Genomic DNA, 27,889 nt, shown 5'->3' on the forward strand with positions numbered 1-27,889 from the left:
ATCTTTTCCAGATTTTACAGAAGTGCGTTTCATGCAGGGAAGGTTGCCCGCTGTGGTTCATACTTCACCTCTGTGAGCTTCCATCAGGGCGTCCTTTTAGTATGCCTAGAACTTAGCATGGTAGCCATCCTGCTGTGGGGAGATCATCAAGTACCTGCACAGTGGTACTCCCCTAAACATGGAAGGATCGCACTGTTGGTACCTGTGCTGCACACTTCCCATGTATGCCATGGAGTACGTACCTGTCATGGTGGGCACAGAGACTACCCGCAATGGATTACTGGCCAGGTAGCCCCTTCTGTGGTTGGGTGGCACCCATGGGGAGAGCCCCCATTTGGAGCGTGTGGTGCCATGGCAGATAGTTCACACATGAAGCAACTTAAACTTTCTTCCGATTGTGGTCACATGGCTCCTACAGTCTCTGTGAATGGAAAGGCCTCGTATGATGCAACGAAATACGATCCAACACGTTCCATTCCCTGGCCATGCCGTGGGAGGAACGTAGGACTCCACAACAAGGTGAAAAATACTCCCCTCGACACCTGGTCTCTACTAGGACCAATGGGGACACTTTTTTGGCCTCAAAACCTTTATTATTATTATTATTATTATTATTATTATTATTATTATTTGAACACACTGAAGACGAATACATGAAAGTTGCAGCCATCTCTAAGATGAAGAGTGGTGTCATCCTGCTTAAAATATCATCTCCTTCCCAGTACCAGGTGCTGCTCTCTTTTGAAAAGTTGGATGACATTTCCACGACTGACACCCCTCATAATAGTGATGACAGCTGCCACTCTTGCAGACATATGTTCAGTCAAGTGCCAGAAGGTTTCTTCGGGAATAGCAGCCCATTCTTCACGGAATGTTGCACTGAGGAGAGGTATTGATGTTGTTTGGTGAGACCTGGTGCAAAGTCGGCATTCCAAAACATCCCAAAGGTATTCTATACGATTCAGGTCAGGATTCTGTGCAGGCCAGTCCATTACAGGGATGTTATTGTCATGTAACCACTCTGCCACAGGCTGTGCATTACGCACAGGTGCTCAATCGTGTTGAAAGATGCAATCGCCATCTCCGAATTGCTCTTCAACAGTAGGAAGTAAGAAGGTGCTTAAAACATCAATCTAGGCCTGTGCTGTGATAGTGCCATGCAAAAAAACAAGTGGTGCAAGCCCCCTCCATGAAAAACACGACCACACCATAACACCAACACCTCTGAATTTTACTGTTGGCACTACACACGCTGGCAGATGATGTTCACTGGGCATTTGCCATGCCCACACCCTGCCATCGGATTGCCACGTTGTGTACCATGATTCATCACTCCCCACAATGGTTTCCCACTGTTCAGTCGTCCAGTGTTTACACAACTTACACCAAACAAGGTGTTTATTTGTGGCTTATGAGCTGCTGCTCGACCATGAAATCCAAGTTTTCTCACCTCCTGCCTAACTGTCATAATACTTGCAATGGATCCTGATGTACTATGGAATTCCTGTGTGATTATCTGAATAGATGTCTGCCTATTACACATTATGACCCCTTCAACTGTCAGTGGTCTCTGTCAGTCAACAGGTGAGGGCAGCCTATAAGCTTTTGTGCTGTACATGTCCCTTCACGTTTCCACTTCACCATAACATTGGAAAAAGTGGACCTATGGATGTTTAGGTATGTGGCAATCTCGCATACAGATGTATGATACAAGTGACACCCAGTCACCTCACCACACTCAAAGTCTGCGAATTCCGTGGAGCGCTCCATTCTGCTCTGTCATGTTGTGTAATGACTAATGAGGTCACTGATATGGAGTACCTGGCAGTAGGTGGCAGCGCAATGCACTTAATATGAAAAATGTATCTTGTTGGGGGTGTCTGTATACTTTTGATCACATAGTTTATGTCTTCCCATTGCACCACCACCCCTGTCTGCAGGGTTCATGGATGTCTGTTGCACACGAATGTTCCTTGTGCTCTTCCTATCAGTGCAAACTGCGATCAGCTCCACTCTCCCTCCTCACCATATTGGTCCATTTTTAAGTGTGAAGAGAAAATCCAGGAGTATAAGACCCTGGACAAGCTCACCTATCAAGAGACCAGAAAAAAGTATGAACATCTTTATCCCATACAAATAACACAATCGTACGCTACAGCTGCAATGTCATCTCTGTTGATGGTGCTATTCTCTGTTGCACTTCTTACAATGGGCTCTCAGAGCCGCCCACTAATACCTGCTCACGTGGTTTGGGCCCCTTCTTGTGCTTCTACTGCACCCACTTTAGGAACATTGGTTCCCCACCTGCCTGGGACACTGATACTCTTCCCCCAGCTGTGGGCCCTTCATCCTCCTTCAGCTTCTATAGCTAGGAAGAGGTCCCTTGAGACTCTCCATTCCATGGTTCCCGCTGGTCCACAGCCAGATGCCAGCTGGTGGCTGATGGACCACAGGCTGCTGGCCGTCTGACTTCTTGTTCTTCCTTTGTCCATGAAACCTATTCAAGAACACCTTCCCAGTCCTCATCTTCTAAGGAGAAAAAGGACAAAAGGAAGTTCTCTGAGATAAAGAAACTCCAGCGGGCCCTATACCACTGGACTCTACGTGGACTCCTGTGTCTAAGGTAGAGATACTAGTGGCCCCTGAGGCACAAGATCTCACCAGGCAATGTGCTGCAGTACCTGCTCTCCCCCCTCCCCCCTTTGTGTTACTTGTGTTACTTCATTGCTGCCCCCCCCCCCCCCCCCCCAGTGTTTAGACAGTGTGATCCTCCAGTGGTCCAAATTATCTGCAGTGGAGTGACATTTGCAAAAACCGTGCTGAGGTGCAGCCAAAAGGACCTGAGACTCAAGGAGCCAACACAGCTTGTTACTCACTGTGCATCTGAGCAACCTAAAGAGAATGCTGGTAAGGCTCATTGGGCGGTAACTGTCCATCTCTATGGTGTTCTTATCCAGTTTCAGTATCAGAACTATCGTGCTTTCTTGCCAATAAGGTGGGAACTAACCCTCATTCCAGATCTGATAAGGAGGACAAGGATGTGATGCTGACAATCCACTGAGAGAGGCTTCATGGGTGTGGTCTGGCTTTAGAGCCATATCAGGGCAATGGGCTGGGCTAAGGATGACGCAGATGTGCGAGCATAATGTGCAATGTAATGGATTTTTCTGCCACTTGGATGAGCTACAACAGTTTTTAAGCACTTACCCTGAATTCTGTACTGATCTTTGCTTTTGCAGCTCTGGTCCTCTACCATCTGTCCTTGGGAGAGGCCACAATGACCAGTATGGCAGTGACCACTTCCCAATCTTCCTGTCCCTCCCTCAGTATTGCTCGGCTGGACGTCTGCCCATCTCAGAACTACGGCTCTGCCTTTGTCCTCATAAAACAATGGGTGGAGCAAATATGCTTATCCTTTACTACCTGCCACCTGGAGCCATATAATGCAACATTCAGTGAATGGCAACATTCCAGTGCCTTAGCCCAGCCCATTGTCCTGATATGGCTCCAGAGCCAGACTGCATCTACAACCAAATGTTGAAGCATCTTTCAGTGGATTGTCAGCATCACATCCTTGCCCTCTTTACCAGATCTGGAATGTGGGTGAGTTCCCACCTCATTGGTGAGAAAGCACAATAGTTCTGATACTGAAACTGGGTAAGAACACCATAGAGACGGACAGTTACCACCCAATCAGCCTTACCAGCATTCTCTTTAGGATGCTCAGATGCACAGTGAGCAACAAGCTGTGTTGGCTCCTTGAGTCTCAGGTCCTTTTGGCTGCACTTCAGCTCAGCTTTCACAAAGGCCACTCCACTACAGGTAATTTGGTTCACTTGGAGTCTTTACTTTATCCATTTATTGATGGTGTCCTGATTAATCAGATATGCATGAATTATGAAACATGGATATTGTGGGTTTATGCCTACCACCACAAACAGTATAGTGATGTATAAACTGGCACAGTCAGTGCTAACCTTAATGGTAGATATGTGTTAAAACAAAGCTGTATACTTTTATATTACATATATGACATGCTATAATACTGTGGGGGTGTCTGTCTCTACTTTTTGTTACACTGTTAGAAGATGCTGTGGGGCTAACAGTGTTGCACTCAGTTATGCGCAGGTGGCATGATGAACCTCTTTTTGTAACATATTAGATTCATCCTCTGCATTCCTTAAACTTTCTGCTAATATTCGCAATGGCTTTGCTATTACCATTCTTCCATTCGGCACACGCAGGGGACTTTGTAACACCTTTAAATCACTATTCAGAGTATCCATGGTGCTCTGTCCGTACTGCCCTAATTCTGTTGTTAACCTTTGCACTGTTGTGGTAATATTCCATATGCTTTGTTCCATGTTTGCTAGTTGTGTCATGTGCTAGCACCCCCCCCCCCCCCCCCCAGCACCCCCAATTTATTTTGTATCTTCTTCCATCTCGTATATGATTCCTATTGTATCATTCAAGTTTGCTACATTCTTGTTGTCTTCTGTTTCAAACACCATTTTTAAGGTTCCCATCTGTGTCTAACCACCCTCTCTTGTTCTGTGCTACCAATTGTGGCACTATTTCTATCAGCTGCTGCAGTTCCTTTCATAGAAAAGCTTTAACTCTTGGTTTTCGTTTTGGACTTCTGCTAATACTCCACCTTCATTGCTTCTTTGTGCAAATCTATGAACATGTTTTGCAGTCTTATGACTTCGTTCCTCATCTCCCAACTGTTGATTGTCAACGTAATTGCCCATTTGTGACTTGTGAGTAGCACATCTGGTTGTCTTGAGAACAAGGTCCCAATGTTCAGAAGCTGATTTTGTATTGTACCTATAGTACAGCCATGAAAACCCTTCTGGACATCATCATTTGTACACCACCTAAGAGAAAAGGAATTACTTATCAATGAGGTTAATGAGGAGGGGCACTACACCAGTAGTGTGTGTACACCAGTAGTGTGTGGTAAAAGTTGAGAATTTGGGTCTCACTGGAGGTGTGCTAGGGTACTCAGTACAGTTGTGACCACAATGTCCAGATGGCATAGTGGTCAGCGCATCTGCCTAGTAAGCGGTGGATCCGAGTTTGAATCCTGGTCCGGCACAAATTTTCAACTTGCCTCATTGATATAAATCAATGCCAACTGGCAGTTAATTTCTTCAGTTTCGTAGTTAGCCTTAGATATACCCCAAAATAACCCATGTGAACCTAAAGTATAAAATGTATAGATTCACCCTATTTTCCCCTAGATCTAAGTTCATACAGAAACTTAAAGAGCTTCACTCTATTGACATAGACTACAGATGTGTTAGTTGGTAGTTTCAGTTTTACATTTATTGGTGAATTCATTTTGATGACCTGGTAAGCTCCTTGATACTTTAAGAACGTTCTTGTTTTGCCCTGTGGGATACAGTGTTTTGCTAGTAATACCCACTAACTTATCCTGTATTAAGGTAGTTTACTTGCATGTGGCCCAGAACATTCCTGATTTTTGAAAAGCTTAGTGTTGGCTTATCTTACTGTCTGCTAAACTTCTCTTAATTTTTTTTGTAAATAATGTCAAAAGGTGACAGGTTGTTCCATCAATGCATTACTTTTTATGGTGAAAGACCTGTCTGTGTGTGAACTTTTGTACTATATACGCTGACTACAAAACTTAAATAGGTATCCCAGTCTACATGTAAAAGCCTAGCATTTTCGATATTGTGTAATGAACTCTTTCTCTTCATCCATTTGCTTGTGGATGGAATGGTCTAGTATGCAAGTTCTTGATTTGCAATAAATGGCATAACTGTTCCATCAGATTGGACACACAGTTAGTCCCTTGGCCTGTGGTTTTGCTCACTGGTATGCCAAATTGTAGCAACCAGTTGTTTACTGTTGCCTGTTCTGAGTCTGCTGAACATTTCTACCAAGCATTTAACATGCTCTTCTAAATTTCTTGAATAAATTATTATGTCAAGATCACCATACATATATTTGGTTTCAACACGTGAAGAACTCCATCATTTTTAATCCAGCTTTCTTATCCAGAATTGTGACCATTACGAGATATCTTGAAAAACGATCTATCTTCATTAGTACACATTTGTTACCATCTGGAGTTCTGTTGGAAAGTCCTAACACATCAAGTCCTACCATTTCTGCTTCTGGAAACCTCTTTAATTTTGTGCTGACTTCACTATGCTGTGTTTTGCACCAAAATCTTTCTGCAACTTGTTTATCAGTTGCTTTCCTACACCCAGGACCTGATAATGGTCATGCACCTGTTGTGATACTTTGGTTCTGAGCTTGCGGGATGCCTGGATTGCACTTTGGGAAACTGTGCCGTAAACCCTTGTGTGTTACAAACTGAGGTTACATTTTAAACAAGTGGCATTCACTGTCAGCTGCATCTGCCTTTTCCACTCTGCTTGAATCGTACATAATGCCTGTAATATTGCTTACTTTCCTTCTTAGGGTATCTGCATTTGTATGTCTTACTCCTGGCTTTTGAAGGATTTCGTAATCAGACTCTCACTATTTGTGTGCCAATCCTGTTAACCAACATGAAGGATCTTTTGGGCCTAAGAACCACTTCAAAGATATAAAATCTGATATCTCTTTAAATTTCCGACCATACTAATAACAATAAAAATAAGAAATTCCATATATTCCTACAAGTATTTCTTTTTCTGTTGTTGAGTACTTTTGTTCAGCCTTGTTCAAATGTCTAGATGCATGTGCTACATGGTATTCCTTTTCATTGTAATTCTGACTCAAAATACAGCCCAATGCATTGTTACTAGTTTCACAGAAAAGTATGAATTCTTTCTCAAAATCAGGGAGTGCTAACACAGGATCTTACATCAGTATTTCCTCCAAGTTCTGAAAAACTTCCCGACACTGCTGTCCTTTAAACTTCACTCTCATCTGAAGTAATATGCAATGGTTGCAATATGCAATATGCAATGGTTGTTCAATTTCAGCAAGTCTCTTTACAAATTTATGATAATAGTGATGTAAACCAAGAAGCAATTGTAACTGTTTTGTTGTCTGTGGTGTTGTAAAATCACACACGGCTGATGTGAGATGAGGATCTGTCCTTACTCTCTTTTCACTGATAATATTTCCTAGTTGATTGACTTTTGTTTCTGCAAAATGAAACCTCTCTGTGCTAAGTGTAAGACGTACTGTTCTAAGTCTTCTAAACACTTCTGCCAATTATTTAACACGCTGTTCTAAATTTCTTGAATAAACTACTATGTCAAGATACACCACACACATCTTGGGTTTTAACACGTGAAGTACTCCATCTTTTTTAATCCAAATGGTATCCTGTGGTTTGATGATGACCTGAGGATGCTGCTAGGAATGATGTTTTAGGTCTGTCTTCTGGAAATACTTCAAGTTGGTGATAACCACTTTGATGATCCATTATCAAAAAATATTTGCAGTGTCCCAAGTTGTCTAATGTTTTTTTGATGGTCAGGATTGGATACACATCTTTCATAGTGCATGTATTTAGGTAACAGTAGTCACAACAGAATCTGTATTTCTTGCTTCCATTGGATGACTTTCTTGGTACAGTGACAATATTGACTGACCGGGGACTATCACTATGTTCTATAATGCCTTCAATTATCCGTTGATCCATATATTCATCTACCAGCGCTTGTAGGTGCTTTGCTGTAATGTATGATTTCTAGTAGGCTGCTGTATTATTGCTTGGTGGAATGTAATGTTGATTTACGAGTGTTGCTGGCAAAGTACCATTTGAGTTAAACAAGTCTGAGTATTCTAACAACAATGTTTCAATGGCTTTCCATTCACTGTCTTTCAAGTGATGAACCGAGGCATTTAGTGCAGGTGCATTGATGGTTTGCTTGAGGCTGTGATTATCTGTTGCTCTATCTATATCATCCTCATCGAGTATCTTTGAATGTGCTACTGTTAATCCCTTCAGGAGACTCAAGTCATCCACCCCAAAATTATCCAGGCTTACCATAACCATAAAATCGCCATTTATGTTGTGCACATGTGCTATGCTTCTGCTTATAAAACAGTGCCTTTCATCTATTACCTTACTGTCGTGCACTCGCTCAACCACACATAATACTCATTGTAGTACGTTGATATGTACAGTTTCCCCAAATGAACTTCTCTGTACCTGCCAGCATTTTGTCATGTGTTCACAGTTCAATGGGTGACACCTTAACAATTGGTGTACCTTACAATACTGAAATATTTGCGGCTGTTGCACCCATTGGAAATGAATTCCTGTTAAGCGCAACTGTACACTGCCAAAGATCAATTTGGGCATGATGTCCTATCAAGGAAATTAAATCTGAGAATTGCAGAATATCCCTGTCATACAGTTTGCAACACTTCCACTTGCTCACGAAACCCTTTAGTTCCTAACTTAAAGCTGAGGTGTGTTACACCCAATGACTTCACATCATTATTTCATTTTCCGCATAATCCATACCTTGGAGTGTTGACATATGTGTACCAGTGTCCTCTATGTGCACCAGTATCTATCAGAAATTTATGTTCCCTGCCCTGTACTAAGCCCATCAAGCAGCAATCCATCTCTGTAGACGTGTTTCCTGGAATGTTTCTTGAAGGACGAAACATTGCTGCTTGCATTTAACACTAGCTTATGCTTGTTTTGTTTAATCTTTTTCTTGCTTCTGCATTTGTTTTCCTTGTGGCCAAGTGTGGCTGGTGAGACTGTGCCTTCAAATGTCTTTCCTTCCCATACCTATACCTTTTTTTGGCTAAAAAGATTCATTGATCATTGTGTACTTTTGTAATAGTGTCTACTTCCTGCAAGTGTGTGACAATATGAAGTGCTGAAGCTAAATCATCTGGAGTTTCCATGTGGACTCTTAAGTGAAAATTCTACAGGAATTCCCCATAAAAATATGTCTAGAATGCTTCTGGATTTTGTGTCAGCTCATATGTCTGCATGGTCGCTTTTCAAATTCTCTCAGAAAAGGCTTTGACAGTTTCAATTTCCTTTCAGCACTAATCAACACAATTTCTCTCTAAAAAATCTAGCATTGTTCTGTTTATGATATCTCTGCTCTAAACCCTCTGCTGCCACGTTTGAATGTACAAGCTTTGTTAAGTGTCTTGTGATATGTCACATATGTTTTAGCCTCACCTGTTGAATGTAGACTGGCCATCCGCAGACTCATTTCATCTGACTAATTACTCAGTTTGGCTGTTGCTAAAATATCATTTATGAATACTATCACTTCCTCTGTTTTCTTGCCAGAGAGGGGTGCTATTAAGTTAGCTGCTGAGGGATGTACTGTGGAGGAGGGTACACTCGCTACTACCTTAACCTTGTCTAAACCCGAATGTGACTGTTGCACAGCTTGCAAAGCTGCTAGTTGCATACTGAACTTGTTGTTATAAAACTTCTGTGAGTATTATCCTCTTAACAGTTTAGATATCTGCTCCATCAGAGCAGCTGCAGTGTCATCATACCTTATGTCTGTTTCCAGCATGTTTGTGCAATTTATTACTACTACTTTTCCACTTGCAAGGCTAATGTGAATGAAAAACTTCCTATTTCAGAAGAAATAGCAAAACTCAACACACACCATCTCACCCAAAACCCATACAAATGATGTTAACTAATTTTTACATCTGAACATTGCTAAGGAAGACTCAGTACATTTGTGTGCTGCATGACCGTAACGCCTACAAGTGATGCCAGTTACTGGTTCTACTACATGGTACCAATGTTGAGCGAAATTACAGCACTTACACTTCATGAGTACCAAATAAATTTCCTTACAATTCCCTCTGAAGTCTGACAGATCTACAGCCTCTTCAGGTTCTTCAGCTTTGACAAATGCCACTTTCGACATTGTATGCCAATCTCTACATCCAATCCTGTTGCAATCATACCTGAGGCATGAGGCAACTGATACCTCGTGCGAGTGATGGGAAGTAATTCCACTGATACCTGTTGTTGGCTCAATTGTACCAGTAGCCAAGGCCGCTACACCAGCAATTTGGCCAAAGTATTGCAGGCTTGCATCTGGCAAGTGAAGCTATAGTGTGAGTGTATACCCCCACACTGCATTAGAGTGTCCCCAATTCGGCTCCAGAAGAAGATGAAAACCGACAGTGACCCATCGGGATGTACTGCAGTTGGTTGGTCATGGCCCCACTGAACAGGTAGGACCTGGCACCTGAAACTGCCTGCAGCAATGATCAGGATCAAAGGCACCTGATAGCCCTTTCACCCACCAGTGACAATGATGTAGTGTGATAAGCACTGGTGTACTGATGCTGGAAGAACCTTAGTCTCCCCATCAGCGATGTGGTAGTCAGCCAGTGTGATGTCCCATGTGCAGCAGGTCATGGTTACCTGGCTGTTGCCATCTTGGGCATCGCAAGCAATGTGCCCATGAGAAGTGCTGGAACATCAATACGTGGTCATCACTGCATTGTAATAATCATTGAATCAAGTGTGTGAGTTCAAGCGCTGTTCATCCCAATGACCAAGTGAATTCAGAACTGGAGAAATGCCGTACTTGTGGGGACAGGCAGAAGGCAGTGACATGAGGGTTTGTCCATTATGACCGCATTTGGCCTGCTTCTTTACTAGTGGTCAGCAGTCCTCATTCCGCTGTGTTTGCTTAACAATTTGTTAATGTCTGTTAACTGCACTGTCAAGTCTCTGATAGGTGTTATTATTGTGTCTGGTGTATAGCTTGTTGCTGCATGCAACAGGACCTAATGACATAGTGTCGACTGTTTCTTTCTGCTACATAGCTGTGTCACCACCTCTGTCTGGTGTCATCTGTAGCTGTGCTAGTGTGAAAGTAAGAAAAATTTTAAGTTTTACCCTTTTGTGCTCTGTGGAGTAAAATTATTATTATTCTTTTTTTTATGTAAGTCCGGAGTATATTATCATACTTTTATTACTTAGTGTCATAGATTAATCCATTGAACCAAGGGAAATATTTGATTTCTCTGCCTTCCATCATTTGTTTCTTTCAACTCCTGTTGAATATTCCAATTTAGCTGTTGTCTGCACTGATATATTATAGATTCTTGAATGAATCTGGTATGCCTTCAGATATACTTGGGTTTGGGAAATACATTCTTTACCAAGCAGATGAAATGTTTTTCAGACAGATGCAGCCACTGTCTGAGCCCTCCTTATATTGGTGTGCAAATGCTCAAGAACTTCTTTATGTGAGTAGTTTACAGGCCATAGACCAGTACCAATTTAGCTGTTGTCTGCACTGACATCTTATAGATTCTTGAATGAATCTGGTATGCCTTCAGATATACTTGGGTTTGGGAAATACATTCTTTACCAAGCAGATGAAATGTTTTTCAGACAGATGCAGCCACTGTCTGAGCCCTCCTTGTATTGGTGTGCAAATGCTCAAGAACTTCTTTACGTGAGTAGTTTACAGGCCATAGACCAGTACTTTTTTTTCGATATTTTGGTTTTGATTATCTATGACCTTTATTCTGTTCTCCATAGTGACAAGAGCATGATTTTGTTCCGCTAGAACCCAAACCACATTGGGATTTTGGGGAATGGGTGATCTGACCATTTAGTTAAGGAGCCTACCAAGAGGCAAAATTTGATGTTAGAGGTACAGAGATCCACCCTGTGAGATGACCCTGTGTCTACTGCTTTTGAGGGCTTTGAACAGATATGCCATGGGCTCTCCCCATAAAAGAAGGCAATAAAAAGGTCCCCAGGTGTATGACCGTCTTCCGTTGTAACAACATGGGCTCTCCCATAAGCTGAAGGCAATTAAAAGGTTCGCAGGTGTGTGACACTCTTCCCTCATAACTATGAAGAGAATCTAGAAATCATTGTCGACTCCATATTGAATACAGCTGGCTGACTCATGTCTGTGTCTTCAGAAGAGCAGATTCCCCTCTTTCTTGTTGTGACATACAGCTATCAGTGGGCAATATCCTGTTAGTTCACCAACTTTGTCACTTTGCGGCAAATGCTGAAAGTTAAGGACTTATTGCCTTTGATGCTACATGATGACACCTACCTTTGCTAGGACAGTTTAGTCAGCTGGTACCGTGCGTGCGTGCGTGCGTGTCTGTCTGTGTGTGTGTGTGTGTGTGTGTGTGTGTGTGTGTAGAGTCCAAAACTTAAGCAACATTCTCTATCTTGTGCAATCTTGTGTATGTGCCTGAAAACATCTCAATACCTTAACTGTGAGATGAGTGGTTACCTTTATTATTTCCATTATCTAGTTGTTATGTTTGGCTTTGTGTTAATTATTTCACAGATAAGGTATGGGTTATCATCATACTGTGATGATTATGATAGTAATTTAGAGAGTGGAGTAAAAATAGATGAAATGGCAGCACTCACTAATTGTGAGTATTGTGAATGGGCATCAGTGAAATAGTTTGTGCACAAGTGTGGTTTTTTTGACCAAATGATGTTTTAAAGCAGTCTCATTCCTAAATTTATTTTTTTTCCATGTTACTTCTAAACTTATGTTGATTTGTAGATAAATACTTCTCTTCAATTTATCATATGCGTAATGTCTACTAACAATGCACTGTGTACTCTCATACATTTTTGTACCTTACTAAACATTAGTTATTAATCGAATCTCAGTGCTAATTTTATGTTGGCATTCACAAACTTCAGCAATATTACTTGAATCAATAAATCACAGTATGCCGTGTAGCATGAGAAGTAGAAAACTCTCCATTGATGTATTGTGCAATGTTTTGTTTCCTTCCCACGTGGGATATGAAAGGTTAAGAATGCTTAGTTCATGTAAATATTATTTTTGTCAACACTTATCTACTACTGAAAATTGTTATTTTCAGATCGTCATGTTTCACAGCTGAAATTCGCTGCTCGTGATGATGCAGATTGTTTAATAATTGCTACAAATGGTGATTCTGGCTGCGTTATTGAACTATGGGAACTACGTGAGAAACCAGTGCCAATACATAAAACATTCCAGCCCAAGAATCATAACAACCAATCTGAACCATATAAGACTATGGTACTCACTCCATCTTAGAAGTATATTTTGACTTATGTGTGGAAAAAGACTGGATTGTGGGCACTGGAACATGACACAACACCCGCACTGGTTAAATTTCATGTCAGCAACTTTATGGCATGTGTTTCACCGTTTTGTAATACAAGGAATGTCTAAAAATTTTCAGTGAATGGTATAAAACAAATAAAATGTAAGATACGGACAAAATACCTTTATTTGCGTTCAAAATTGGAAACTGTTGGAAACTGTCATACGGCCCTGGGTATGAATAAAATTATTGATGTCAGAAATCTTCAGATGTCTTTCGAAGCGAGACACAGGCAGCTGTAGGCTAAGGCTGTGAGGTTGCGTACCATCTTCTGGAATGGACTGATAGTGCAAGGTCTCATTCCCTTTTATAATGATTTTCAAAATAGACACCTCTCATTTACACTTGACAATGAATTATACAATAATGTACAACCAAACACTTTTGCAACTTTTCCAGGTATGTGACCACATAATCATGATGTTGTGTAGAACAGTGTTTTGGCCACTGCTGCAATTGGCATTCACCAGTGTGTTGTTATTACTGGTTTGGTTGTATAACACCATGGTGATGATGGCCACTTACCACAGTGGGTGCAATGTTGTTCTATACAACATGATAATGCGGACTCATACTGAGAAACATTTTAGTGAAAATCTAAAGCAGTTAACATCTGAGAGACATTTAACTTGTCAATCAGTTATTCTCTTAAAACTGGGAACATCTCCTTCATTTATCCAAATCTGTATGACTGATGATCACACTATTGTTGTTAATCTGCAACTTTTCTGATATGAGTGTCAGAAACAGATAGCATATCATCAACAGTTTTTACCAGTATTAAACATATTTTATGCTCACAGCTTCTATTCTGTCTACTCAGAGTAACATTTCTTGTGTTATGGTGGCAGTTTATGGTGACCTTCAACTCCACATGATGTTAATGTTAATAGTTCTATTGTACTGTGATACGTATTTTAAAACTGAAGTATGTTTTATTGGTTGTTACAGCCAAATCTGTTTCATAGTAGTATGTTTCAGCTGTATGATGCTTCTCAGGATGTTTCCATACGCATGTGCATGCATGCATTTTTAACACAGTGAAACAATTTTTATACCAGTCCATTCACCAAATGTTTTAGACATATCTTGTATTTATAAGCTCACTGCTCTGAAACATCCTATCAGTGGGTGATATTTTTAACGAAAGCTAAGTAAATGTTTTTCATTTTTTCAATGTTTTTATTTATTTTTTTCTTGTCACCAATCTTATGATGGGTTATTGGAGTAATACTACTAGAGCGTCTCGTATACATTTTCCACATAACATTATGCAGTTATTGCCGGAAAGCTGAAAGTGCTGCTTTAAAACTTTTAATAGTTTGGGATATATATACCACACGTATTACACTAACAGTATACTACATCAGTGCTTAAGATTTTTGGTCTTGGATAACTGTTTGTACTGCATTTGAAGAACAAGATTAATTTGGCAATCATCATATAGTTATTGCTTAAAATGCTACTGTTTAGAGGGCTTGTCTTCTGTCTGAAGAAGCAATAGCCTCTCACATGCTGATGTCATCACTGCATGGAGCACTTAAGTTCCATAGATGACATCTCACATGACTGACTGTGGAACTAAATAGTGTCCCATTGCCAGCGAGTTCTCCCTAAGGAGCATTCACTGAAAGCCTTCTTGATGCCGGGTTTTTGTTTTCTGACTACTGTAGAATACATATGCATTAGCAGTGATCAGTTGTGCAAAGTTGGAGTTAGGATTAAAAAGACATGCAGTCTTATAAACTTATCATTATTCTCTGTGTTTGATAACATTATGCTATAGTATATTTTGTGCCACTGAATTTTGCGTATGTGTATTACAGAATTAAAAGATAATATGCAAAATTTAATATTACGGATATTTCAGTATGAAATGTTAAGACATTTGGTTGATACTGCTTGTGCTCAGTGCTGACTCCATAGCTTATTCTGTTGCTTGTGTTTAGCTTCAGTGAAAGAGTTTTCTTAACATTTCACCATTTGAAAGATACCAGGGCTTGTTTTCTTTTTATCTGTGTCTTATAGTTCACAATTTAGTAGTGTAGCTTTAGTCTATGTAGTGTCACAGTTGTGCAGTGACGTATTGTAAAGCTCAGAGCTAGGCAAATAAGCTATGTTTCAGATTTCCTTTATTAGGTGCTCTACTGTAGTTCTTTAGTTCATCTCCACTTGCTTGGTTTATACTAGTTTTGGGCTACTACCCTGGGATAGAACACCTAAGGCAACAGCTATCTGACTTTCAGTGCACTTGATGCCATGTGATGTCCCTGATGCCGTTGTGCTTTCTAGTGTACTCGACATGATTGTTCTTTATCTGAGAGTGAAGATGGACAGTGGTGGGGTGTGGATCCCTGGATGGGAATTAAATAAGCTTGCTGGTTGCATGGTATTCCCTCTATGCTTTAACAACAGGTGTTATGTATTGGTCCTGCTTGAAAATATATGTGAGCCAGCAAGTGACTCTACTTTTATTGGTTTGGGGCTACTCTCTGTGAAAGATAGTCACATCCATGGAATGCTAATGTTGGTTATTGGGAGCTCCAGCATTATGTAGGTAATGGAACACATTAAGTAAATAGCAGTCATTTAGAGTTGTCAGTCCAGTGTGGACATAGTATGTTTGTTTTGAGTAAGACGGTCCCTGTGTTTGAGATGATAAGGAGGCCCACAAGCTGCTGTTGAGCGCAATGGGTCCAGGCAGCTGGACTGTGTGGCTCATGTTGCCATAAACAATGAATGTCGCCTATGATTTAGTGTTTAGACAGCTAGATTCACTTGTGGAGTAGAAGTGCAGTTTGTGATTTGCAGCCTTTTTCTTAGAACTGATTGTGGTCCTCTGGTGTGAACACAGGCAGAAGACATTAACTAGTGGCTATGATGATTCTGCAATGACCTTGTATTTGTATTTATGGATGTATTCTACCATGCAGAGAATTTTAGGATGCTCTGTCAGTAGGTTAGATGAGCAATGAATCAGGAAGGATATGAGTACTCCAGTAGCTGAACACATGCGGCATCCACATGCAGGTACGTTAGGTTAGTGAAATCCCGCTGTAAGGTACTCAGCAATGTTAGTAGATCATATATTTTAATTACAGAAATGAACATTTGTTGTTGCGAGTCAGAAAGAGGACATGTAGAAGCATCCATGGTAAGGAGCCAGAAGTTGCATCACGAGTGAATAGTAGTGAAATCTTAGTTTGATTAGTATGTATAAAGATAGATTGGACATCAAAGGTGACAGCATACTTATTGCTCTAAGGAACCTGGTCATGCCACATGAAGTTATTACTATTTCTACATGTGAAATAATTTTGGTTAAGACAAATGTCAGACATAAACTGAACATTGGAGTCAGTTGCTTTTTTTGGCTGCCTGCCGCAGGTGCCACAAAATCCTATTACATTAAACTATTGTAATAGAGTAAGATCTCAAATTATGGGCTCTAGATTGAGAGATAAGACACTTAGAACAGGGATTTGTATGATATGGTACTAAGTTTTGTTTGCCATTGTTCTGGTCCCTTGCCACCAAATGCAAGTGCTCTGAGTTAATATAACTTCAACCGTTGTTCATAGCTGATGATATTGAATGGCAAACTTGGCTAATTAGAATGACTTCGTGTTGTCACACATCCATGCATAAATCCTCAAAAGTGTGCAAAGCAACATATGGTTCGAGTGTATGGGATGGGTTTCTTGGTGAAAACCACTAGTCAGAATTGCTGAAATATGTTTCAATGAGAACTTGGTTATTTGTTCCAGTTTTGAATCTCATAAAAAAACGTAATACAATCTGGTCCAACATTTTTAAAATGCTTGTTGCACAGTCTGATTTGGAATACACTTCCGTGCATCATAAATCCATTGGCACTCTTACGACAAACTTGCGCGTTTTACACGTCCTGTTGGTGTCAGTTGTCAGTCGCTTTTCAAACACCAGTCTGTGTACATGCATTTAAGCTTGTCCTTAAATGGTTTATTCAAACAGACGTCAATTGGTTGCAGAATTGACGTCATCCTGTGTGGAATTACTGCCAAGTCCATTTTGCTTTCCTCTTAATTTTCATTTTACTGCAGGTACGCATCTAATACGAACAGACTGCGTAAACCAGCATTGCGCCAGGATGACACATGCCTAACCCATTGCGGCACCATGTCCTCTGAAAACCACCCAGTTTCGTTTTCTCGTACAATTACAGTTTTTGGAAAAACTTCTGATTTCAGTAAAGTCTTTCACTTGAAAACTACGAAAGGTGGTAATTTATGTCCATCTGCTGTGCAAGAAAGCATGATGGGCATCCGCTGTTTTTCACCCCCTGATGTAAGAACACTTATGTCTTTCTTTCCTTTGGCGTCAACCGTATAATTTGATGTCGTGTTAAAATATATAGGAGTTTGGTCAGCATTTCATATCTGACCAAGAATGTATTTTTTTTCTGTGCACTGCTTAATTATGAAGTGCTGAAATTCCACAAGTTTTTCTTCATAATTTTTCGGCAGCTTCTGTGCAACTGAAGTTTGCCTCCAAAGTGAAAAACCCCAGCGCTTCATTAACAGATCAATCCAGCTGCGACTAGCCTTAAAATTTTCAATTTTTTTGCTCTCTAGCAATTTCATGTGCCTTAATTTTTAAAATTTCAGTATTCACAGACAGATTCATTTCAAATCACTTCTAGTGCATGATATTGGCCACACTTTGGTCCCTAAATGCTTTCCTGCTATTTAAACATTCAAACAATTTGTCTATTTGCAGTTGCCATCACATAACATTGCTCTCATCAATTCTGTATCGCAGACCTGGAGCATGATTAGAACTTTGTTCCACAGAAGAAATAACCCCCTTCTTGAATTTGGCAATATAATGAAAACGCTTCATTATGGTTCACTAACACCAACAAGCACTTCACAGAATTTCACGATGCAATAGGTGCCACTACATGAAATCTTAATGGCCCCAGTGTATCAACTCATGCAACAATCCTAAAGCCTTGTGCAATGTTGGTATTTTTGTGTAAAGAAATTTATTTTTGTTGCTACGAATATTTGAAAGGCTGCTACATTCAAAGATGAACAATACAGAATTTCTATTTACTTTGTTGGATAATGTATGAAAATGCAGTGGTCGAAACTCAAGGCAGAGAAAAAAGCTCATCTTCTACCTTTTTATTTTATTTTATTTATTTTTATTTTTTTAAATTTATTTGCTGGCGCAGAGGTTTTGGTGCTAGTATTTATCTTTGTGCGTGCAAAGCATGCCTGTGTAGCGCTACATATATTCGACAACAGAAGTTAGTTGTGGCAGCACCTACAAACATTTTTCAGAACTTCCTCTTACTTTGCACTAGATTGTAAGCCACAGGCGGTTTTTTGGATTACAAAAACCAGAAAAAAAGTGCGGCTTAGGTTTGAGTAAATACGGTAATGTGCTGTATTCACATGCTATGTACTATCGTTGTGCGTCATGCAATGTCAGGTTACAATGTGTCAGGTGATACCGTGGATGTAATTTGTTAAATTCTATAATTTACTGGATTTTGGCATTTAGTTAAGCAAAATGCATAAATTCTGTTTAAGTGATGATGACAGTCAGAGCTTTTCTGTAGGGCTGCTGAATGACATCTTGATTATACTACTCACATGCAGCATTCAATTAGTTTTACTAAATTTTAGTTAAGTAAGTTTTCCAGTACTTATAGATATTATCTATTTATTGTACAGTGTATGCCTTTAAAATGGTATCTTCTTCGCCATTGTGATACGCATAAGTGATGACTTTCTTTTCAAACCATGGAAATTCCAGGTTGGAATATCACCAGTATAAGGAAAGATAGATTGCTACTCACCGTAAAGGTGACATGTTGATTGCAGACAGGCAAAACAAAGACACTTACACATAGCTTTCGGCCAAAGTCTTCTTCAGTAAAGGAAACACACACGTGTGCACACACACACACACACACACACACACACACACACACACACAAGAATCGCCATCTCTGGCAGCTCGGATCAGACAGCAGCTGTCACATAGCATGAAAGCAGCAATCTGAGGGAGTGAGGAAGGGGAAGGGATAGCAGGGTACAGTTGGGGGCAGAGAAGAGCGCTGCCTGGCAGTTGGCAGTGTATGGAGGGACTAGATTGCCAACAGGCACAGCATTTGGAGGATGTAGGATAGTGTGGTGGGGGGAGTGAGGGAGAACAGAGTGAAAAACGAGAGAGGAGAGTAACGGGAAAGATGGGCAGGTGTGTTAGCAGAGGGCAGTGCACAAAGAGGGTAGGAAATGAGAATAGGGCAGAGGGGGTGGAAACTGTTTGGTGGAGGATGTGGGGACAGTAGGTTACCATAGTTTCAGGCCGGGATAATTTCTGGAGCGGAGAACATGTTTTTTATTTTTATTTACAAGTCAAGTTCTGCAGGACAAATTGAGGACCAAATCTCTGAGATCATGGAACGTGTCAGTACATGAAATTACAACATAAAAGTAATAACAGATAAAAATAAATGTATATGAACCCAAAAAAAGTCACTCCATAAGTTTAAGTAAACGCAATCAACAATACAATAAGAATCAGCTTAATTTTTTCAAGGAACTCCTTGGCGGAATAGATGGAGTGACCCCTGAGCAAACTTTTCAGTTTTTATTTGAAAGCATGTGGAGTACTGCTAAGATTTTTGAATTCGAGTGGTAGCTTATTGAAAGTGGATGCAGCAGTATACTGCACACCTTTTTGCACAAGAGTTAGGTAAGCTCGGTCCAAATGCAGGTTTGATTTCTGACGAGTATTAATCGAGTGAAAGCTGCTTATTCTTGGGAATAAGCTAATATTGTTAACAGGAAATGACAGTAAGGAATATGTTTATTGAGAGGCCAATGTCAAAATACCCACACTCGTGAACAGGGGTCGACAAGAGGTTTGTGAACTTACACCACTTATTGCCCGAACCACCAGTTTCTGAGCCAAAAATATCCTTTTAGAATGGGAAGTGTTACCCCAAAATATAATACCATACAACATAAGCGAATTAAAATAAGCAAAGTAGCCTAATTTTTGTATTGAACAATCACTCACTTCTGATACTGTTTGAATAGTAAAAATAGCAGTATTAAGTCTTTGAACAAGATCCTGAATGTGGGCCTTCCACAACAGCTTACTATCCATCTGAACACCTAGGAACTTGAACTGTTCAGTTTCACTAATCATATGCCCGTTCTGTGAAATTAAAACATTAGGTTTTGTTGAATTGTGTGTTAGAAACTGTAAAAACTGAGTCTTACTGTGATTTAGCGTTAGTTTATTTTCTACAAGCCATGAACTTAGGTCATGTACTGCACTATTTGAAACGGAGCCAATGTTGCACACAACATACTTTACTTCCAAGCTAGTGTCATCAGCAAACAGAAATATTTTAGAGTTACCTGTAATATGAGAGGGCATATCATTTATATAAATAAGGAACAGAAGTGCCCCAACACTGATCCCTGCGGCACCCCCCCCCCCCCTCTTCCCACTTGACAGTACTCCACTCAGACCCCACATCACAGCCATTATCAACATTGTGAATAATGACCTTTTGCCGTGATGTTGCTAAAGTAAGAGGTGAACCAATTGTGAGCTGCTCCCTGTATTTTGTAATGGTCCAACTTCTGCAGCAATATTTTATGACCAACACAATCAAATGCCTTAGTTAAATCAAAAACTATGCCAAGTGTTTGAAACCTTTTGTTTAACCCATCCAGTGCCTCACAGAGAAAAGACAATATAGCATTTTCAGTTATTAAATGACTTCTAAAGCCAAACTCTACGTTTCATAGCAAACTGTGTGATATGAAATGATCAATTATCCTTAAATACACAGCCTTTTCAATAACTTTTACAAGCCCTTTTTATAAAGCGGCTTTATTACTGACTACTGTAATTGCTCAGGAAACTGATCATTCCTAAAGGAAAAATTACAAATATGGCTAAATACTGGGGTAGTATGTACAGCACAGTACTTTAATATTCTGCTAGACACTCCATCATAACCATGAGAGTCCTTAGTCTTCAGCAATTTAATTATTGACTCAATCTCCCTCTTGTCTGTATCACAGAGGAGTATTTCAGACATCAATCTCGGAAAGGTATTTGCCAAGAAAGTTATATGATTTCCTGTAGAAACTAAATTTTTATTTAATTCACCAGCAACACTCGGAAAATGATTGTTAAATACTGTACATTTTATCTGATTTATCAGTAACAGAAATATTTTTACTACGAACTGTCTTTATATCATCGACCTTGTGCTGCTGATAAGACACTTCCTTCACAACTGACCATATGGTTTTAATTTTATCCTGTGAATTAGCTATTCTATTTGCATACCACATACTCTTTGCTTTCCTAATAACAATTTTAAGCACCTTACAATACTGTTTGTAATGGGCTACTCTAGCTTGATTGTGACTACTTCTAACAATTTGATATAATTACCGTTTTGTTCTACAAGATATCCTTATCCCACAAGTCAGCCATCCGGGCTGCCTATTACTGCTAGTACAACATTTAGAATGTTCTAATGGGAAGCAACTCTCAGAGAGCATGAGAAATGTGTTAAGGAAAGCATTGTATTTATCATTTATGTTTTTGACACTATAAACGTCCTGCCACTCTTGTTCCTTGATAAGGTTTAAAAAACCCTCTATTGCTGTTGGATTAACTTTCCTACATAGTTTGTAATTAAATATGACATTGGTTTGAGTACAAAGGCCTTTTAGTGTTTAAATTTGTGGTCTGAAAGGCCATTAACGCTTTCACTAACAGAATGCCCATCTAGTAATGTAGAATGAATAAAAATATTGTCTGTGGCTGTGCTACTGTTCCCCTGCACCCTAGTTGGAAAAAACACAGTCTGCATCAGATCATATGAATTGGGAGATCTACCAACATCCTTTTTCTTGCACCATCATATACAAAATTAATATTGAAGGCACTACATATAACTAATTTCTGGTACTTCCTACAAAGTGAATCAAGAACCCTATCTAGCTTGAGCAGAAATGCTCTGAAGTCGGAGTTATGCTCTGAAGTCCAAGTTAGGGGACCTATAAACAACAAAAATTAGAATTTTAGTTTCACTAAATTCATATGCCCCTGCACAACATTCAAATATCTGTTCACTGCAGTGTCTTGATACATCTAAGGACTCAAATGGAATACTGTTTTTTACGTACATAGCCACTCCCCAACAACACAAGGAAGTCCTTGGGAAACAGCCAGCTAATCTGTATCCTGGTAAAGGAAGCCTCGGAATTGTAAAATTATTTAAGTGGTGCTCTGATATACCAATAATTTGAGAGTCAACATCTATAAGCAGGATAACTCCCATCTGTGTAGTAGTTCAGAAAAGCTGATTGGGTAGGAAAGGTGGTGGTGGCGGCAGCGGTGGTGTTGGTGGTGGTGGTGGTGGTGTTGGTGGTGGTGTTGGTGGTGGTGGTGGTGGTGGGAGGGGGGGGGGGGGAATCCTGATGGCAGCCATTCAAATCAAGCGTGTTAAGTTCAGCTGCATCTTGTGCCACAGGGTGGTCTACTTCGCTCTCGGCCACTGTTTGCCGATGGCTGTTCATCCTGATGGATAGTTTGTTGTGCTTATACCAATATAAAAGAACTGAAGGAGTTTCATCCTTCATTGACCAACACATCCAACAAATTGCCCATAATCCAGTCTCCCATGTCAGAGATACCAAACACTTCCTTCACGGACTCTGCATCTTCTCCGTCCCTTTACCTCCTGGATCACTGCTTACCACTGTTGACACCACTAACCTATACACCAACCTCTCTCATGTCCATTGTCTTACTGATATTGAACACTACCTTTCCCATCGTCCTTCAGACTTCAAACCTCTTACCTCATTCCTCATACTCCTTACTAACTTTATCCTGTCTCACAACTACTACTTCTTCAAAGGGAAGGGGTACAAGCAAAACCACCAAGCTAGATGGCGCAGTGGTTAGCACACTGGACTCGCATTCGGGAGGATGACTGTTCAATCCGGTGTCTGGCCATCCTGATTTATATTTTCCGTGATTTCCCTAGATCACTTCAGGCAAATGCTGGGATGGTTCCTTTGAAAGGGCACAGCCAATTTCCTTCCCCATCCTTCCTTAATCCAAGCTTGTGCTCTGTCTCTAATGACCTCATAGTTGGTGGGACATTAAACACTAATCTCCTCCACCTACAAGCAAATCCATGGCACAGCCATGTCCACCCGCATGGCACCCTTGTATGCCAACCTGTTTGTACACTATCTAGAGGAGACCTCCTAGCCTCCTGAATCACCAAACTCCTTGTCCTGTTCATTGATGTTATCTTAATGATCTAGACTCAAAGCCAAGACACCCATCCTCATTCCTTCACAACCTTAACACTTACTTTCCCATCTTCTTCACATGGTGCTCCTCAACCAAATGTGCCACCTTTCTGGACTTTGATTTCCTCCTTTCTGATTGCCCAAATCACACCACTGTCCATATTAAACCCATCAACCACCTACAGTATATTCATTTTGACAGCTGTTGTCCCTTACACACCAAAAAATCCCTCCCAAACAGCCTGGCCACTTGGGGATGGCATATCTGCAGTGACAAGAACTCCCTTGCCCAGTATTCTGAGTGTCTCGCCAAGGCCTTCGTGGACAAGCAGTATCCCCCAGATGTAGGCTGCAAACAGATCTCTCATGCCATTTCTCCACACACCCCTAATCCTCCCACCACTGCCAAGAACCAGCTACAAAGGAGTGACCCCTTCATCATCCAGTACCACCCCAGACTGGAACAACTGAACCACATCCTTTGTCAGGGCTTCGATTATCTATCGTCATGCCCTGAAATTAGGGACATCCTACCCCAGATCCTTCCCACCCTTTCTAACACGGTGTTCTGTTGACCACCCAAACTCAACAACATTCTAGTCCATCCCCATGCCACTCCCAATCCCTTGCCATAGGGATCATATGCCTGTTGAAGACCCAGGTGCAAGACTTGCCCCGTCCACCAACCCAGCACTTCCTATTCTAGTCCTGTCACAGGCTTATCCTACCCCACCAGAGGCTGGGCTACACCTCTGAAAGAAGCCATGTCATATATATTTTTATATAGGTGTGACTGCCAACCAGGATGAACAGCCACTGCCGAACTTTGGCTGAAAGCAAAGTAGACCATCCTTGGCACAGCACTGAGATGAACATAACATGCTTGATTTGTATGACTGCTTCACTGCCCAAGCTATCTGGATCCTCCCTATCACCACCAGCTTTTATCAACTGAGCAGATGGAAGTTATTCTTACAACACATTTCCGCTCACGTAATTGTTCCGCTCTCAACCTATGATAACCTTCTGTCCCACACCCTCCACCTAACAGTTTCCACCCTCTCTGTTTTATCACCTCCTCCATATTGTAGTCTCCTGCCCACTCTGTGTGCTGCCCTCTGCCAATATGTCTGTCTATTGTCCTCCTCCTCCTCCATTCTTCTCATTTTTTCACTCTGTCCATCCCCCCCCCCTTTCCCACCTCCCTCCCCCACAGCCTCTTGTCACTGTGACTGTTGGCAATCTAGTCACTGCATGCTCTGCCAGATGGCGCTCTTCTCTCCACCCATCCATCCCCTGCTTCCCCTTCCCCTTCCCCTTCCCCTTCCCCTTCCCCTTCCCCTTCCCCTTCCCCTTCCCCTTCCCCTTCCCCTTCCCCTTCCCTTCCCTTCCCTTCCCTTCCCTTTCCCCGCCCCCTCCAGATTGCTGCTTGTATGCTATGTGACAATTGAATTATTGTCTGAGCTGCCTGAGATGGTAATCATATGTGTGTGAGATGTGGTTGCTTGTGTGAATGGATGCATGTGTGTTTCCGTGAAGAGTGGAAGAGTTTCTGTGAGGTTTGGAAGGTAGGAGACAAGGTACAGGCAGAACTGAAGCTGTGAAGATGGGGGGTGAGTCATGCTTGAGTAGCTCAGTTGGTAGAGCACTTGCCCGCGAAAGGCAAAGGTCCACAGTTCTAGTCTCAGTCCGGCAGGAAGTTTCATATCAGTGCACACTCCACTGCAGAGTGAAAATATCATTCTGGAAATATCTACCAATGATGCACAGTTGACATTAAAAAGTATGTTATATATTTCTTTAATCATATCTTCAAATCATCACTAGTTGTCTTTTATTTTTATTCTGATACTTTAAACTGTACTATGTTTCCCCAAAGTACGCGGCTGGGCATTACAATTGCAACACCAAGAAGAATAGCAAATAACAAAATTTTACTTATTGTGTATAGTGGTTATAATAAGAAAAATACTTGATTTAATTTTTAAGTGATTTTTTTTTTTTGGGGGGGGGGGGGGGGGGGGGTATACAGTGTGTGAAATTTAGTGCATGGAGCCCTGGCAGTGACAATGACTCTAATGTGGTTGAGCATCAAGTAGAAGTGTGGCTGCATGAGAGATGTGGGTATACCATTACATGTTGTTTCAACTCTATGCCATGGTTCATCAATCGTAGTGTCTAGTGATTGGTGGCATGCCAGTCTCCAGGTAACCCATGACCAGATGTTTTCAGTGAGCATCCTTTGAACCACACCATTCCAATGCTGGGTCACTGGGCATGGGTGCCCACACTCATGCCTCAGTGCACCTACGGGGAGGCACAGGTAGGATGGACAACCCACCAGGCAGTCTCATTGCACTGTTTGTGCACTGCTCTGTTGCGTGCACATATGGATGTACTGTTAATGCTTGACATCATATGATACATTAATGCTTCTCATTTGGTAGTGACCGTAGCTATAATGATGACATTTCAAAATAGCTAATTACTATTTTCCCTTCGTTGGCAAGAACAATTCTTATTTGTTGAAAAAGGTGGATCGCCTGAGTGCCTGTTGTGCCATAAGATGCTTACTGCAGTAAGGAAGTACAATATTCAGTGTCACTACTTGGCCCTTCATACCACACAGTTTGATGAGCTGGGCAGTGATGCAAGGAAGCAATTCATTGTCACACTGAAGGATGAAGTACAGCTAGAGGCAATTTTGAGGCATAACAAAGTCATAATGTAGACCACCTGTGTGTTCTTCATCTGCATCAGTTTCAATTATTATGTGAATTTTAGATAGCTAACAAGGAGGCCCATAAAAATTATGCACCATTATGAGCAAGCTTCAAAATTTCACACATCATTGCAACAAGTGACTTGCCATTTTCAATGGGGCCCCTGCTCAAATCCTATTTGCTGGCCATTGCAGAGTGCTTAATGCCATGGGAGGTAAAGGAATGTAAGGAGGTTACCTCTCCAAGCAACTGCAGGAGAAAGGTCAGACGTTCGTTGCTTATTCATTAGCATTTAATGAAACCCTCAATGTCCCAGACCAGGTGTAGCTCATAATGTTTGTGCGGGTTGTTACGTAGGAACTGCAGGTTGTTGAGGGACTATTACATGTTATACATATGGATTACAGACTATAAATTGCAGTATATTTCAAGCGGTGTGTGAATCCATTAGAAATGTGTCATCATGGGACAGGGTCTTTTCTGTGATGACAGATAGAGCGCCACAGTGGCTGGAAGTCAGCAAGGTTTTGTGTGTTGTATGAAAGAAAAAAATAAAGATTGAATTTGGGAAAGACATAGCAAGTATACGCTGTTTTATCAACCAGGATGTCCTTTGCGCAGAAAATGCAATATGGCAACACCATGAAGATCGTGGTTCAGTGTGTGAATTTTTTAATGCACCACAGTGCCAATCGCAACTATTTTGAGGGATTTTTGTAAGACCTTGAAGCAGCATGTAGTGACATACCCTATCATTGTATGGTATGATGAGTTAGTAGAGGTAAAGTTTTAAACATATTTTTACTACTCACAAGGGAACCTCCCTATTAGTTATAAGTTGGCACAGTGGATAGGCCTTGAAAAACTGAACACAGATCACTCGAGAAAACAGGAAGAAGTTGTGTGGAACTATGAAAAAAATAAGCAAAATATACAAACTGAGTGGTCCATGTGCATGATAGGCAACATCAAGGAGAACCTGCCCTAAGGAAGGCCGTGTTCCCGTGGTTAGCGTGAGCAGCTGCGGATCGAGAGGTCCTTGGTTCAAGTCTTCCCTCGAGTGACAAGTTTAATTTTTTATTTCCAGACAATTATTTTGCGAAACTGCACATGTACACAGAGCAGTATTGTTTATGTGATCGTGTGTCAATTATCAAAGTTCAGCCACTCACACATAATCAACTTCGCTCTCCAAAATTCCAGGACATTTTCAGATTTGCTTGGACATATGCAGGATTTGACGGTCTACACACAGATAAATTTGAAAACATTAAAAACTTATGTTTTGACAGAGCACAGGAAAAACTGTGGGACTGTGAGATTGTTGCATTCATTTGTTGCAGTTTATGTGACAAACACTTATGTTTTCATCACTTTTTTTTGGCAGTGATTATCACATCCACAAGAAAACCTAAATTGGGTAAGGTAGAAGAATCTTTTTACCCATTCGCCAAGTGTACATGTTAGGTGGGTCGACATGTTCCTGTCGTGACACACATGCTGTCACCAGTGTCGTATAGAATATATCAGACGTGTTTTCCAGTGGAGGAACTGGTTGACCTATGACCTTGCTATCAAATGTTTTCAGTTCCCATTGGAGAGGCACGTCCTTTCGTCTAGTAATCGCATGGTTTTGCGGTGCGGTCGCAAAACACAGACACTAAACATATTACAGTGAACAGAGACGTCAATGAACGAATGGACAGATCATAA

At 40.9% G+C, this 27,889-nt stretch overlaps 1 protein-coding gene across 1 annotated transcript in view; it reads left to right on the forward strand.

The window, feature by feature from the left end:
- Positions 1–27,889, forward strand: part of LOC126299555 (mediator of RNA polymerase II transcription subunit 16) — a 319,626-nt gene that overhangs the window by 154,659 nt on the left and 137,078 nt on the right. Inside the window, exon 7 of the mRNA XM_049991550.1 lies at positions 12,826–13,007. Coding sequence (XP_049847507.1) covers positions 12,826–13,007 — 182 coding nt within the window. The remainder of the gene's footprint in view (positions 1–12,825; positions 13,008–27,889) is intronic.

Source organism: Schistocerca gregaria, chromosome X (genome assembly GCF_023897955.1).
Source record: "Schistocerca gregaria isolate iqSchGreg1 chromosome X, iqSchGreg1.2, whole genome shotgun sequence".
Taxonomy (NCBI): Eukaryota; Metazoa; Arthropoda; class Insecta; order Orthoptera; family Acrididae; genus Schistocerca; species Schistocerca gregaria.